This window comes from Hypanus sabinus, chromosome 3 (genome assembly GCF_030144855.1).
Source record: "Hypanus sabinus isolate sHypSab1 chromosome 3, sHypSab1.hap1, whole genome shotgun sequence".
In the NCBI taxonomy this organism is placed as follows: domain Eukaryota; kingdom Metazoa; phylum Chordata; class Chondrichthyes; order Myliobatiformes; family Dasyatidae; genus Hypanus; species Hypanus sabinus.
Window position 1 is genome coordinate 28,970,985 of NC_082708.1, and position 15,536 is coordinate 28,986,520.

Here is a 15,536-nt window from a genome sequence, read left to right on the forward strand (position 1 = left end):
TATCGACATCAATCAGTCAAATATTACATTGACACCGAGCTTATTGAACACTCTATAATTTTATTTTTCCATTTGATAAAAACTGTAAGATGTTGGCAATAAATAAAAACAAAGTTCAAGAACACTCAGCATGTCAGGCAGATCTGTGCAAAGAGGAAAAGAGTTTGTGCTTCTAAATCCATGATCCTTCAAAGGATTGTGCCAGATCTGCTGAGAATTTCCAGACCATATAGTAAAAAAATAATTACCACTAAAATCTCCGTTAATGCCACCAGTAACCAGCTCAGGTTCTGTAGAGTTGCTGGAAGAATGTGATCGTGCATCCAAGGAACCCAGAGTTTGGAGCATGCCGATTAAACTATTGGAATTGGGAAACCGCAGGTACTTTTCTGGTACATATCCTACTTGTGCTGACTTATTCCTTGCCTTTAAGTGAAAGACAGAATAAGTGAGAAAGTGAGAAAAAGAAATGTTACTCTTAATCATGCTCTACTCAATCAAATTGTATTTAGGGTTTTTAATATGTAAAGCTTGCTCTGCTAAAAAATGAATTAACTCAAAATTCAGTTATTTCTCTTTGTGATGTGAACCAAGGTATTTATTAAGTTTCAATAAAATTCAGAAGTTACATTCTATCGTTATGCATAAAATCTATCTCTTCCTCATCAGGGAACAATGCCCTGTAATAGAGAAATTGAAAAAAATGCTGCATAAAATATTTTTGTGCAATTATGTAAGTATACAGAAAGAAACTTACAGCTTGCAATAATATTGAAAAACATATAATTCAAATGCCAATGATATGGTCAGCATTTAATAGCTTGAAATACTTTCTTCACCAAAACACAAGTTATATAATTAAGTTACTTTTGCAATTAACAGATCACTTTATAACATGCTTATTATGGCTAAAAGACAAACGACAATTGCAGCATGTGTAAAAAGGCTGGCATTTTTGGCATCCTTTACAAACTCAACATCTCAATATACTTTACAGCAAAGAGTGCACAGATGTGCACATACAATGGGCTGGGAGGCATTGGGGAAAAGGTCCCATCAATAAACATTAAAGAGACATATAGCATACACGTACCAAGTAGCAATGTGTATACTATATTTAATTTCCTTCCAAGCCTCTATGTATAGTCATTATATTAAAAATTAAAATGCATTACAGACCTTCACCCAGTCTTCCATATCTCCATCTTCAATTACTTCCAAGAGTTCATGCTCTTCAATGGTAAGCTCATCTGGCTGGTTAGCCTGCAGTAAACAAGTTTCAAACTATGGTTTTACAACAATGGCTAGTTTTCTTTAAATTATTTGCCTCTCATTCATTGTATTTTCACATGAACATTTAAACAGCTACAAAAATGTAATTTCTGCAAAATGTGGACCATTAATTATAAAATTCAAGAATCGTTCATTCATTCAAGGCTGCCAACTGTGCAAACACATCAATTGCTTGTCCCACTAACTAAAATAGGGGATCACACAACCTTTCCAGCAGGCATTAAAGTGAGAATTTTCTTCTAAAGACAATTTAATTTCTAAATAATTCAAGATATGTTAATTTGGAACAAATATTTAAATCTTTTTTTAAAATAAATTTTTGGCAAATGGGAAATTTTATTTTTTGCCTTAAAGAACACCCAAAAGCTTCAATATACACAAGTCTCTTTGGCCACTAGAATAATATTTTGTTTCCACTATTCAACATTGACAATGCCTTTGCATATAATACATACTATTACTAAGACATCTGTGTCTTACTTGAAGCCACTTATGTTATAATTGGCTGAGGTGAAAGAATTCAGCAAATGCCAAAGAATTTTGCTGGGTGTTTTGGATTCTTTAATTACAAGTTATTTTCTTAGTTCAGAGTGTGCATATATTAAGTCTTTCAATCAGAACAAGAACCAGGTTTAACATCATCTGCAAAAGTTGTGAAATTTGTTGTTTTGTGGCAGCAGTACATTGGGATACATAGTAATAAAATCTATTAATTACAATATATAAAAAATAAATTAGTAGTAGAAAAAGGGAGTGAAAAAATACTGAGGAAGTGTTTGTAGATTCATTGTGTGTGTAGCTTTTGTTTCCTTAATGCTTATCTTGTTTTGAGCTATTTCTAAAGACAGAAAATTTGAATGTTTATATGTCCCATTAATATTGGCGATTTGAGAGTGTGAACCACCTGAAAGATGAGTAACTTAAACATCTTTCATTTGCATAATCTAATTACGAGCAAGAAAATTACTTTGAAACTAAGGGCCTGTACAACATACAGGAGACATTAAAATCACATACTTCACACAATTCTCAATGTCCACTTTATGATTACTAACCTTATATGAATAGAGCACTGTGCAGGTAAGAGGATACATTCGCAATGTGCCAGATGGACTTGAACTGCTATCATCAAATACGTCCATATTGTCCTCAAGTTCTTCTCCATCATCCTTTTCAAGATCCAGAGTTCCCTGACCAGAAAAATTAGAGTTGCAAGTTGATAACCACTGTACCAATGATAAGAGTAAGATATGCAAGACTGACAGATAATAAAAGGAGCTTGAAACAGCTGGGTTTTCACATAGAAACTTGAAAGGCTCCACTGTTGGAATAGTCTTGCAGCTTGGTTTGATTTTGCTTTCTGATCTTCATTTCTATTAAAATATTTGCTTTACTATTTACATCGTCATGCTATTTTAAAGTAGTTCAATCTTTGTAAGAAGTTGCAATGAAATGATTCTATATATTCATGTGCATTTGAAAGTTAATCTTCACTAATTATACATTCCTTTAATATGGTGAAGAATGTTACCACATCTTACCAAGCTCCTCCATTATTTGTAATTGGATTGTCTCTTTGATTCAGAATTCAGTTTAACATTATCAACATGTGTCATGAAATTTGTGGTTTTGTGGCAGCAGTGCACTGCAATACATCATAATAAAAACTAAATTACAGTAAGTAATATATAAAAAATAAATTAAGTAGTGCAAAAAGAGAGGGATAAACAATATTGAGGGAGTGTTCAGAAAACTAATGGTGGTGAGAAAGAAGCTGTTCCTGAACTGTTGACTATGCATCTTCAAGCTCCTGTACCTCCTCGATTATAGCAATAAGAGGGCATGTCCTGGGTGATGGGGGTCCTTAATGGTGGATCTGCCTTTTTGAGGCATCGCCTTTTGAAGCGTCCTGGATGCTGGGGAAGCTACTAACCATGACAGAGTTGGCTGAATTGACAACTTTCTGCAGCTTATTCTGATCCTGTGTAGTTGCTCCTCCAAACCAGTTAGAGTGTTCTCCACAGTACATCTGTAGAAATTTGCAATGTCTTTGGTGACGTATCACTTCTCCTCAAACCCCTGATGAAATATGGCCGCTGTCATGCCTTATTTGTATTTACATCAATCAGTATCCTCAGCAATAATGACAACCAAAAAACTTGAAACTGCTCACCCTTTCCACTTCTGATCCCTCAAGTGAGTGTTCCCTCGACTTCCTATTCTGGAAGTCCACAATCAATTCCTTGGTCGTACTGACTATGAATTCAAGGTTGTTGCTGTGACAGCACAACCAACTGATCTGTCTGACTTCTGTAAGCCTCCTTGTCACCATCTGAAATTCTGCCAACAACTGTTCTGTTATCAGCACATCTATAGATGGTATTTGAGCTGTGCCTAGCCATGTAGTCGTGAGTGTAGAAAGAGTAGAGCAATGGGCTGAGCACGCATCTTTGAAGTCCTCCAGTATTGATTGTCAGCAAGGAGGCGATGTTATTTCTGTTCTACACAGACTTTGGTCTCCTGGTGAGAAATTCAAGGATCCATTTGCAGAGGGTTTTGGAGCTTATTGATTAGAATTGAGGGTATGATTGTGTTGAACAATGAGCTCAAGCCAATTAACAGCAGCCTGACGTAGGTTTTACTATTACCCAGGTGATCCAAGGATGATGGAGAGCCAATGAGATCGAATCAATTGTTGACCTATTGTGGCGATAGGCAAATGCAGCAGGTCCAGGCCTTTGCTTAGGTGGAAGTTGATTCTGGCCATAAAATAACCTCTCAAAGCACTTCATCACAGTAGGTGAGAGGTCCACTGGGTGATAATTGGTAAGGAGCTCATCCTGCTCCTCTTGGGTACAGGTATGCTTGTCACACTTTTGAAGTAGGTTCACAAAATTAAACTCCAAAATTGCCCACACAATGAGAGCTTAGTTTATCTGTTCAAGGTATCACTCTGCTGAAGCACTGTGAACTTTAACCAAAACTGGAGTAAGTCAGCGAGTCAGATACCATCCGTACGGGCCAAAGGACAGTCAACATTTTGGTTTGAGATCTGAACCTCACTGCATGTAGGATACAACAAATGGCACAAATGTAACCAGACAACAGAACCTGTTGTTCCTGTTGTCTCTATTTAACCAAGAGTAGTATCCCCAGACTGGGAACATTTAAAATCAAAAAACTCCAACAATATCACAAATGAGGTTTTATCAACACACTTTATAACTGCAACTTTTCTTTTGCTTTATACACTTTATCATTCATGGCAAAGCTAGTAAACCATATTTGGGCTTAATGGACTAACACACCTGAAAAACATCATCCTATTCACTTGGATTTTGTGGGATGACTACAGAACTTGATTTTATATGCATAAAATCTAAAGTTGTGTAAAGTGGTTTGCCTTTGGGAAGTAGACTGTGCTGGATTTCAAGGAGCAAAGCAATAAGTTGCTATGATTTCCTCATCATTTATTTATGTCTGGTCAATATTTACTCCTCAATAAATACTGATAATTGCCAAATAATGCTTGATGGAACGTATCTTTCTTTAGATTTCAACTCTGACTATAGATCCCAAGTACCTAATTCGCTATCAAGTATTTTAGATAGAGGTTGTGAAAAAGGCTATAAATATTAAAGATCTTGCACCTTTTGCTACATTAATATCAACATCCATTATTCAGTGTTGTAACAAGCAGTTGTAAATCAGGCAACTGACTTGCTGTGTTGTCTAGAAGCCACTCATCAGAGAGGCTTCTTCAGTTCTGATCCATGGTGTATGGTTTTCTGGCTTATAAACTCTGAGTTGTTTAAAGGTATAGCAACCACACGAGAGTAGTTAAGAAGTGTAGACATAATGAGGATCATTAGTCTCATTTTTGCATAATGGAGGTGTGAACTGTTGTGGAGATGCAGAGGGAGAGATGCTAGGACTACATTATAAGTAGCTGATAGGTGGTGTCATATCACACCCCCACTATTCATGGATGAGTTTCCAGTTTGACAAAGATGGCCTCTTTAACCCCTCTTTCAAACCACCTTGACAATCTATCAGTGAGATAAAACAACCATTTCACAAACAGATGGCCCCACATAGGAGGGCTAATATCTCAGGTCAAGACTCAGCTGTATATCTAGACCTAAAGGACAAGGGACACTACTTTGATGCTAACAATGTGTACATTTTGGACAGGGAGGACAGGTGGTTTGAAAGAAGGGGTAAAGAAGCCATCTTTGTTAAACTGGAACCCATCCCTGAACAGAGGGTTTGGGGTACGACACAACCTATCAGCTACTTACAATGCAGTCGTAATACCTCTAACCTGGCATCTCCACAACAGTTCACACCTCCATTCAAGCAAGGACAGACTAATGACCCTTTCATTAACTCTATGACTCTTAACAACACTTATGTGATTGCTATACCTTTAAACAAAGCTGGAAAACTACCCTCCATGGATCAGAACTGAAGAAGTCTCTTCGATGAGTGGCAAAATGTCTTCCAAACACAGCAAGTCCAGTTGCCTTGATTTACTTCTGCTTGATCTATAATGACCTGGATTACTGAGAACCTTCATAGATGTATTCAGTGTTGTGTTTTATTTCGACATTTTAAAAAACTGAACTATTTATCTGCTCCCACCAGTTTCAGCAACTTTTCAATTGCCTTTGAAACTCAATGCTTGGTTTATTTTTAACTCCTTTAATGAGTAAAGATGCCACTGTAAAATGGCAGTGTGTGTGCACTCAGTCCATGTAACAACTTTCTTCTGAAGTAAGAGCAAGTTCCAGACTATTAGGACTTGTACTTCCAAAAGCAATAAAAGTGATTCCTTTTCAGAGGATACAAAACACTTGAATGCCCAACCCTTCCTCTTCAGCATTTGCAATCAAGGTAGCAGCATAAGACAGGGGAGCACAAATGTTAACTCAGCAGTTATAAACAATTGAAGAGCTATAGACAGGCAATGAAGTCAGTTTCAGATAGAGATTGGGCTGAAAGAGATCAGATATATCTCAATAATTTTGAGATGAGCTGTTGAACTGAGTAGTACTCTGCTTTGTAAAAGTTTCTATGACACTACTCAAGGGTGAACATAAAATCTTTGCTAACACTAATTCACTACCAACCAATGTTACGTTCAGTTGTGTAGCTCTTGGAACCATGTTCCAAACTGATCGGTTGCTGCATCTTCCAACATAAAAAATACTATCTGAGTAATTAATTGATTTGTACATACTTCGAAATAGCCTGAGATTGTGAAAGTAGTTCCATGAATGAAAATGAGCTTGTACACTACAACTAAAAAGAAGCTTACTTATTTATGTTATGTTATTGACTATTCACCTCAAAGTTCTTTGTAGCTGGCTTTGAAAATCAATGAATGTATAGGAAAAGAACTATTCCAGGGGTGGGCAAACTTTTTGACTTGTGGGCCACAATGGGTTCTAAAATTTGACAGGGGGGCCGGACCAGGAGCAGATGGACGGAGTGTTTTGGTAATACACCTCATAAGAGAAAATAAAATTTCATGGGATATGTAGAAAACATGTGCTTTAATTTCAATTGAAAATGAACAAATGCATTACAACAAAATATCTGTCTTTGAAGTCCCATGGTATTTAGCTATTTATTGAAATGACTTTTAAAACACTGAAAATTAAATGAATAAAATACAGCTTTTTTAAATAGTAACAGTTATTATTTTAAAGCACTGAAAATTCTGTTATCCTTCAAGATATTATCATCATCACTCTCCTCCTGCCTGTCTTTATTTCAAAAATGGTAGGAGATGCAGGTCTACTTGTCCTGCTCCTTCTTATTCAATTGTCCCCTGTGCCAAAACTCAACAACGACCAGCCAGTATGCAGAGCGTGTTATTTGATCTGGAGCGCATTTTTTATTTTGAGAACGTACGTGCACCTGTGCACTACTCATGTCCATCACTTAACAGAAATGACATTGAAAAAGAATGACTTATTGAAAAAAATATTTTCAAATGCATTTTTTGCATAACACAACGAAGAAACTTATTTTTAATTTCAGTGGGAGCAGTGTTGTTGGTCTCCCTTTTTAGCCAGCGCATCAAAGTCTGGATTTAGTTTTGCTGTGGCGATTCTCAGGATGGATCTGAGGCGTTGGTCAGTTAACTTGGATCTGTGGCTGGCTTTGTTGATGTTCATGACGCTGAACGCCTGTTCACACAAATAGGTTGAGCCAAACAAAGAGTAAAGCGCAAATGTGCAGTAATACGCTGCACCTCAACAAAGGTCAATGTGTAGTGGTGTGCTACATGCAGCGCTAAAATTACGACACGGAGTCGGTAACTGCAGTCGAAGAAAAAAAACTTTATTCGAAATCCTCAGCCTCACTTTTAAGCCTCCCTCAACCTGCCCCCCTGCGCAGAGGCTCCAAAGCTCTGTGCTCGCAAATCCTCGCAGGCTGTCTCCCTTAGCCAGAATGCTGGCTAATTGTGAGCCGGTTCGGATGTGCCAGGAAATGGGTCACCACAAATGTATATAGAGTGCGTCATCTATTGGGAAAACGCCAGAATTGCGGGGAAAAAACGTTAACAAGGTTTATTAATATAATTTCATCAAGTTCTGCGGGCCGGATTAAAAAGCTTAACGGGCCGCATATGGCCCGCGGGCTGTAGTTTGCCCATGCCTGAACTATTCACTAAAGATTATAAGCTATAATGATTTTAAACTGCATTTTACACAATACTTTTAAAAATCTGTAATGGAGAAATAAAATGGTTAACATGTTGAACCTTTCATGATGGAAAGGATATTGCAGGTAAAACTTTATACAAGCTATTTCTAATCAAGTACTGCAGCTCACCCCAACACTTCCGTAAACAGAGCTTTCAAAAAAACAAACAGGAAAGCTCAGGAAAATGCACTATGTGCATTTGTTTGCTTTCCACATAATGAATGGAGAATTAAGAGCATAAGAAATAGAAGTGGAAGTGGGCTATTCAACTCCTCATTCCTGTCTGCCCTTGAATAAGATCACAGCTGATCATTTATTTCAATGCCATTTCTTTTAAAATAACCTATATTCATCTAGCTCCTTAACATCTCAAAATCTATAGATCTCTTGGAATGCAAGACAAGGGAGTAGAATTAGGCCATTTGGCACAGAGTATGCTCCACCTTTCAATAATGGCTGATTCAATTTTCCTCTCAACCTCATTCTCTTCTCCCCGTAACCTTCTGATGTTCTCACTAAGCAAGAAACCATTAACTTCAGCTTTAAATATTCCTAATGACTTGGTCTCCATAGGTGTCAGTGGCAATGAACTCCACAGATTCACTATCTTCTGGCTAAAGAAATTCCTCCTTATCTCTGTTCTAAAGGGATGTCTTCTATACTGAGACTGTGCCCTCTGGTCCTAGACGTTGCCAGCATAGGAAAATCTTCTCCAAATCCACTTTAACTAGGCCTTTCAATATACAGAGAGTTTCAATTAGATTCCCCTTTATTCTTCTAAGCATCCGATGACCTATAATGAGGCAATCAAAACTGAACACAATACTCCAAATATAGACTAACCAGAGTTTTATAGAGCTGCAATATTATCAGTGTTGCATAGAGGAGTGAGATGGTTTTACTGGTTGAGTGGTGTCACACCAAGAATCTCATACTCAACATCAGAAAGACCAAGGAATTGATCTTGGCCTTCAGGAAGGGCAAATCAAGGGAACATACACTAGTCCTCATCGAAGGATCAGTGGTGATAAGGGTGAACAGCTTCAAGTTCCTGGATGTCAACATGTTGAAGGTTCAGTCCTGGGCATTGATGCATTCACAAAGATGGCACTCTAATGGCTTTATATAGTGGTATGCAAAAGTTTGGGCACCCCTGGTCAAAATTTCTGTTACTGTGAATAGCTAAGAAAGTAAAAGATGACCTGATTTCCAAAAGACATAAGGTTAAAGATGACACATTTCTTTAATATTTTAAGCAAGATTATTTTTTTTATTTCCATCTTTTACAGTTTCAAAATAATGAAAAAGGAAAAGGGCCCGAAGCAAAAGTTTGGGCATCCTGCATGGTCAGTACTTATTAACACCCCTTTTGACAAGTATTACAACTTGTAAATGCTTTCTGTAGCCAGCTAAGAGTCTTTCAATTCTTGTTTGGGGGATTTTCGCCCATTCTTCCTTGCAAAAGGCTTCTAGTTCTGTGAGATTCTTGGGCCATCTTGCACGTACTGCTCTTTTGAGGGCTATCCACAGATTTTCGATATTTCGGGGGACTGTGAGGAACCTGGCAAAACCTTCAGCTTGCGCTTCTTGAGGTAGTCCACCGTGGGTTTTGAGGTGTGTTTAGGATCATTATGCCGTTGTAGAAGCCATCCTCTTTTCATCTTCAGCTTTTTTACAGATGTTGTGATGTTTGCTTCCAGAATTTGCTGGTATTTCATTGAATTCATTCTTCTCTCTACACCAGTGAGATGTTCCCCATGCCACTGGCTGCAATACATGCCCAAAGCATGATCAATCCACCCCTGTGCTTAACAGTTGGAGAGGAGTTCTGTTCATGAAATTCTGCACCCTTTTTTCTCCAAACATACCTTTGCTCATTGTGGCCAAAAAGTTCTATTTTAACTTCATCAGTACACAGGACTTGTTTCCAAAATGCATCAGGCTTGTTTAGATGTTTCTTTGTAAACTTCTGATGCTGAATTTTGTGGTGAGGATGCAGGAAAGGTTTTCTTCTGATGACTCTTCCATGAAGGTCATATTTGTGCAGGTGTCGCTGCACAGCAGAACAGGGCGCCACCACTCCAGAGTCTGCTAAATCTTCCTAAAGGTCCTTTGCAGTCAAACGGGGGTTTTAATTTGTCTTTCTAGCAATCCTACAAGTAGTTCTCTTGAAAAGTTTTCTTGGTCTTCCAGACCTCAACTTGACCTCCACCGTTCTTGTTAACTACCATTTCTTAATTACATTACGAACTGAGGAAATGGCTACCTGAAAATGTTTTGCAATCTTCTTATAGCCTTCTCCTGTTTTGTGGGCATCATTTATTCATTTATTTTAATTTTCAGAGTGCTAGGCAGCTGCTTAGAGGAGCCCATGGCTGTTGGTTGTTGGGACAAGGTTTGAGGAGTCAGGGTATTTATAAAGCTTTGAAATTTGCATCACCTGGCCTTTCCTAATGATGGTTGTGAACAAGTCATATCCCTAACAAGCTATTTAAGGACTGAGCCCTTGGTAAAAGTTATCTGAGAGCTCAAATCTCCTGGGGTGCCCAAACTTTTGCACGGCGCTCCTTTCCTTTTTCTCACACTAAAATTGTACAAAACAAAAATAATACACTAATCTTGCTTAAAATGTTGAAAAGAATGTTTCAGCTTTATGACTTTTGGAGATCAGTTTATCTTCTACTCACTTAACTACTCACAGTAACAGAAATTTTCACCAGGCTTGCCCAAACTTTTGCATGCCACTGTATGTTGGGAATTTGAGGAGATTTGGAATGTCACTAAAGATACTTTCAAATTTCTATAGGTGTACAGTGAAGAGCATTCTGACTGAGTGAATTAGTATCTGGTATGGAGATTCTTATGCACAGGATTGAAAGAGGCTGCAGATGTTTATAAACTCGGGCAACTCTATCATGGACACAACTCTTCCCAACATTGAGAACATCTTCAAGAGGCTGTATCTTAAGACAGCTGCATCCATCATTAAGGACCCTCACCATCTGGGATATGCCCTCTTTAGTTACTACAGGAAGGTGGCACAGATGTCTGAAGACCCATACTTAGTAACTTAGGAACAGCTATTACCTCTATGCCATCATATTACTGAATGTTCTATGTACCCATAAACACTACTTCATTATTCCTTTTTGCTGTATTTACTTATTTTGTAATTTACTCATCTTTCCTTCCAGGTGCATTTTTAGTCTATGTTAATTCAACAGCACAGACTGTACCAGTGCATACAGTGTATCAGCAGCATATGTCGTGAAATTTGTGAACTTAGCAGCAGCAGTTCAATGCAATGTATAATACAGAAAAAAGTAAATTACAATATACAGCTGCATATTAAATAGTTAAATTAAAAATAGTGCAAAACAGAAATAATATTTTAAAAAGTGAAGTATTCATGGTTTCATTGTCCATTTAGGAATTGGACGGCAGAGTGGAAGAAGCTGTTCCTGAATTGCTGAATGTGTTCCTTCAGGCTTCTGTACCTCCTTGCTGACAGTAACAATGAGAAGAAGGCATGCCCTGGGTGATGGGGGTCCTTAATAATTGTCTTTTCTGAGGCACCGCTCCTTGAAGATGTTTTGGATACTGTGGAGGCTAGTATCCAATATGGAACCGACTAATTTTACAACTTCCTGTAGCTCCTTTCAATCCTGTGCAGTAGCACCCCCATACCAGACAGTGATGCAGTCTGTCAGAATGCTCTATATAATAAATCTGTAGAAGTTTTCAACTGTTTTAGGTGACAAACCAAATCTCTTTAAACTCCTAATGAAATATAGCTGCTGTCTTGCCTTCTTTATAACTGCATCGATATGTTGGGACCAGTTAGATCCTCAGAGATCTTGACACCCAGGAACTTGAAATTACCCACTCTCTGCACTTCTCCCTCCACGAGGATTGGTTCATGTCTCCTCATCTTACCCTTCCTGAAATCCACAATCATCTCTTTGGTCTTACTGACGTTGATTGCAAGGTTGTTGCTGTAACACCACTCAACTAGCTGATTTATCTCGCTCCTGTAGCCCTCTCGTCTCCATCTGGAATTCTGCCAACAAATAATCCAGAGAACTCCCTTGCAATAAGAATACGACAGAGGAGCTCACGCATCCATCATTTATCTGCTTCAAAAGCCTTATATTTCAGGAGAGATTTGTACTGACCCAGAAAAGTACACCAACTGAATGCAAGTAAAACTGTGCCCATGATACTTACCACCATCAATTGACCTCCCGTTTCAGGGAGGTTTCGTCGCTAATACTTCTGGTGACTCCTGGAACAAATTTGCCAGGAATTCCTTACTAAGGTCCATCTAAAATTAGCAGTATCTTTATTTGCTTATTTTAGGGAAATAAATTATTTTAGGGCTACATCTGCTATTTGTAAAACCTCGATCAGAGTTACATAGATATCTCTCCTAAAACTCTTGCAAACTGTTGGCAAAAGCAATAGCTTAAAGACATTGTCTTCAATGAAATAATGAGAGAACTCAACACTTGACAAGAATAAATGAATAATTTTAAAAAACTGACTTTCACAGCTATTATTTCAAAATCTCAATCTAATTTCTAATTAGACATTGATTTTTATGAATTCTCCAACTGGAAAAAAATATCATTTTTAGAAAGCAACTCTGAAAACAAAAAGTACATGCTAGATGGCTAGTTTAATAATATCTGCAAATCTGACATTTTCATACTGACCATCTAAATTACATTCAATTTCTTAGACAAGACCACACTGAAATATTTTAATTACATTAAAATTATTTAAAGTTGCATTATTTGAAAACATCAAGAAACCAATTAAGACAGTTCTATAAAAAGTTAATAATATTGAATATTAATAACCTTAATACCCTATTGAACACACGCCTTTGGTCTTAATATTCACTTTCTTTTCACAAAACAAAGAATTCACTAAGATTGATGCAACGACATAATTTTGTCATTATTTTATTATAGCAATTCCATCTCCATATAACATTTTTAATTAATGTAAAAATGTAGATTTGATCGTGGTCAAATTCCAGCAGCCACTGGATGGATGCAAATCACCCAGCCAAGTTATTTGATTACTCAAAATTAAAGTATCTAACTTTAAAAATATCCAGCAGATCAGGCAACACCCAAGGATGGAGAAAACAGAGCTAAAATTTCAGTTTAACCTGAAAGATTAACTCAATTTTTCTCTATTTATGCTGTCTGTCCTGTTGAGTATTTCCAGCTTTTTATGTATTTCTGATTTACTGTCTTTGCAGTTTTATATTGTGTTTAGATATAGGTTTGTCTAGATGATTTTCTTTGGCCTGCTTAAAATCTTTTTGCACTTCATCCCTGGAAAGGTTCCCAAGCCTTAACTGAGTTGACCAAGAAATGCTTATAAGTAATTAGTGCAATAAGATTTAGCATTAGATGATTAAGTACCTTAAATGCTTAAAAACATGGTAAACAAGTTTCTTCATTAACATTATTAAAATCAAACTTGCTAAGAAAGAATGGAGCCTACAACTAGGGAATAAAGTGTATGCTTGAAGGAGATAACAGTTTTGTAATCCCAGTGCTCAGCAGGAGGAAATTACTCATCGTGAAATGAATGTTAGGCATCTAATGTGACAGTACTTAGAAAAAGGATAGCAGCTTTCGAAATTGTTAGTGGTCATTGAAATTCATATGAAGCTCTTACCAAATGCACAGTATCACTGTTAGGGAGGGCAGGGAGGCTTGCCCAGCGCTCATTTTCTAATTCCTCCATTACTTGATTCATAGCACTTTTCAACCATGTGTCTACAGCAACCCCAATCTGTCTTAATAACTCCAGTCGTGCTTCTGCTTTTAGCTTAACTGTCTGAAAATAAAAATATTTTACCATTATTAAAACATCTAATTTCAATAACGAAATCAAAATCTTTTTGTCAAAGGAAGCAGCAAAACCATAAACTGAAGCAAATAGTTCTTCCAAAGCAGTAATCTATAATGATCAGATGAACACTCACTACAACGTTGCTGTTTCTTGCTTTTACTCTGATGCAGAGTTCTTTCAGTTATATTTAAAATTCTAGCCACTCCTTACTTTTATATGGATGTTCTTTAACTCTTCCCCTCCCTTCTTGCAATACTTACAAATTTATACTATCTCCTAATAACTCAATTGTTTCATCTCCAACATATTGACTATAATAATGTTTCCTGCAGTTTGAAATATCTTCAGCCAAATTCAGTCCTGACTTCAATACTGTCTGTGTAGAGTTTTCATGTTCTTGTGACCATAGGTCACCTTATTCCAGTTCGTTGGATTAATCTCACATGTCAAAAGATGTACAGACTGGTAGGTTAGTGGGTCATTACATTGAGTATGCAGGGGAGTGTCAGAATGGAAGAAAATAGGGAGAATAGGGAGAAAAGACCCTATCATATCTGCCTCCAACACTGTTGCGCAGAATGGGCTCCCGGCAATGGTGGTGGAGGCAGATACGATAGAGTCTTTTAAGAGACTTTTGGATAGATACGTGGAGCTTAGAAAAATAGAGGGCTATGGGTAACCCGAGTAATTTCTAAGGTAGGGACATTTTCGGCATAACCTTGTGGGCCGAAGGGTCTGTATTGTGCTGTAGGTTTTCTATTGTTTCTATGTAATATAGTAGTGCCAGTGTAAACAAGTGCTTCATGGTTACTGTAGACTTGATGGGTTAAAAGGTCAGTTTCTATGCTGTATGACTATACCTCTATGAGAAAATGTTCTAAATAACTTTTTGCTCACAATATGCAAATTATATTCTTAATCTAAAAGGTCAAACACTAATGTCAAAATGCTGCAGTTATCTATAACAATCGTTATTAATTACTTCAGTTAGGCTCACATAAATAACAGAACAGCCTTTTACATTGTGATAATATATAATCAATTTAAACCAAGGTTAAGTGTTTAAGTGGCTGAGGTAAAGCTACAATATATAAATAAATTATTGTTTGGTAAGTATAGCTTCAGTGCAGATGGAAGTAATTTAACTACCAAGTTCCTTTGTGATTAACATAATTGCCATCGACAAGTGAAGAAACAGTACTTAATCCGTTTATTGATATTTTTAGATAACAACTTAAAAGAAATCACCCAACTTGCTATAATTTATGTCACTTTCAAACAGGAAGATTAAAGTCAAACCATGAATATAAGAGATTCTGCAGATGTTGGAAATATTGAGCAACACACACACAAATACACAAAGAGTTAGAGGAACTCAGCAAGTCAGATGACATCTATTGAAGGGAATAAGCAGTTAATATTTCAGGCCAAGCCTGGCATTGCCCTTCATTTCCAGCCCTGCTTAGGAGTCTCGGCCCAAAAATCGACTGTTTATTCCCCTCCGTAGATGCTACCTGAGCTACTGAGAACCTTGATCACTTTGTGTATGTTCATTAAAGTCAAATGTTTTAAACTTCCTCAAAAAGGCTCAGGTATATCAGTGAAAGTAAATCAAAGATATCTTATTAACTGTGGCTTTGGAATTCTAACAT

General features: G+C 37.2%; 1 protein-coding gene across 4 annotated transcripts in view; it reads right to left on the reverse strand.

Moving 5' to 3' along the window:
• LOC132391140 (F-BAR and double SH3 domains protein 2-like) overlaps window positions 1-15,536 on the reverse strand; it is a 245,080-nt gene that overhangs the window by 13,440 nt on the left and 216,104 nt on the right. For all 4 annotated transcript variants that reach the window (XM_059963959.1, XM_059963958.1, XM_059963960.1 and 1 more), the window contains 4 exons: window positions 13,708-13,869; window positions 2,349-2,483; window positions 1,180-1,263; window positions 249-426 (listed from right to left, as the gene is read on the reverse strand). In XM_059963959.1, coding sequence (XP_059819942.1) covers window positions 249-426; window positions 1,180-1,263; window positions 2,349-2,483; window positions 13,708-13,869 — 559 coding nt within the window. The remainder of the gene's footprint in view (window positions 1-248; window positions 427-1,179; window positions 1,264-2,348; window positions 2,484-13,707; window positions 13,870-15,536) is intronic.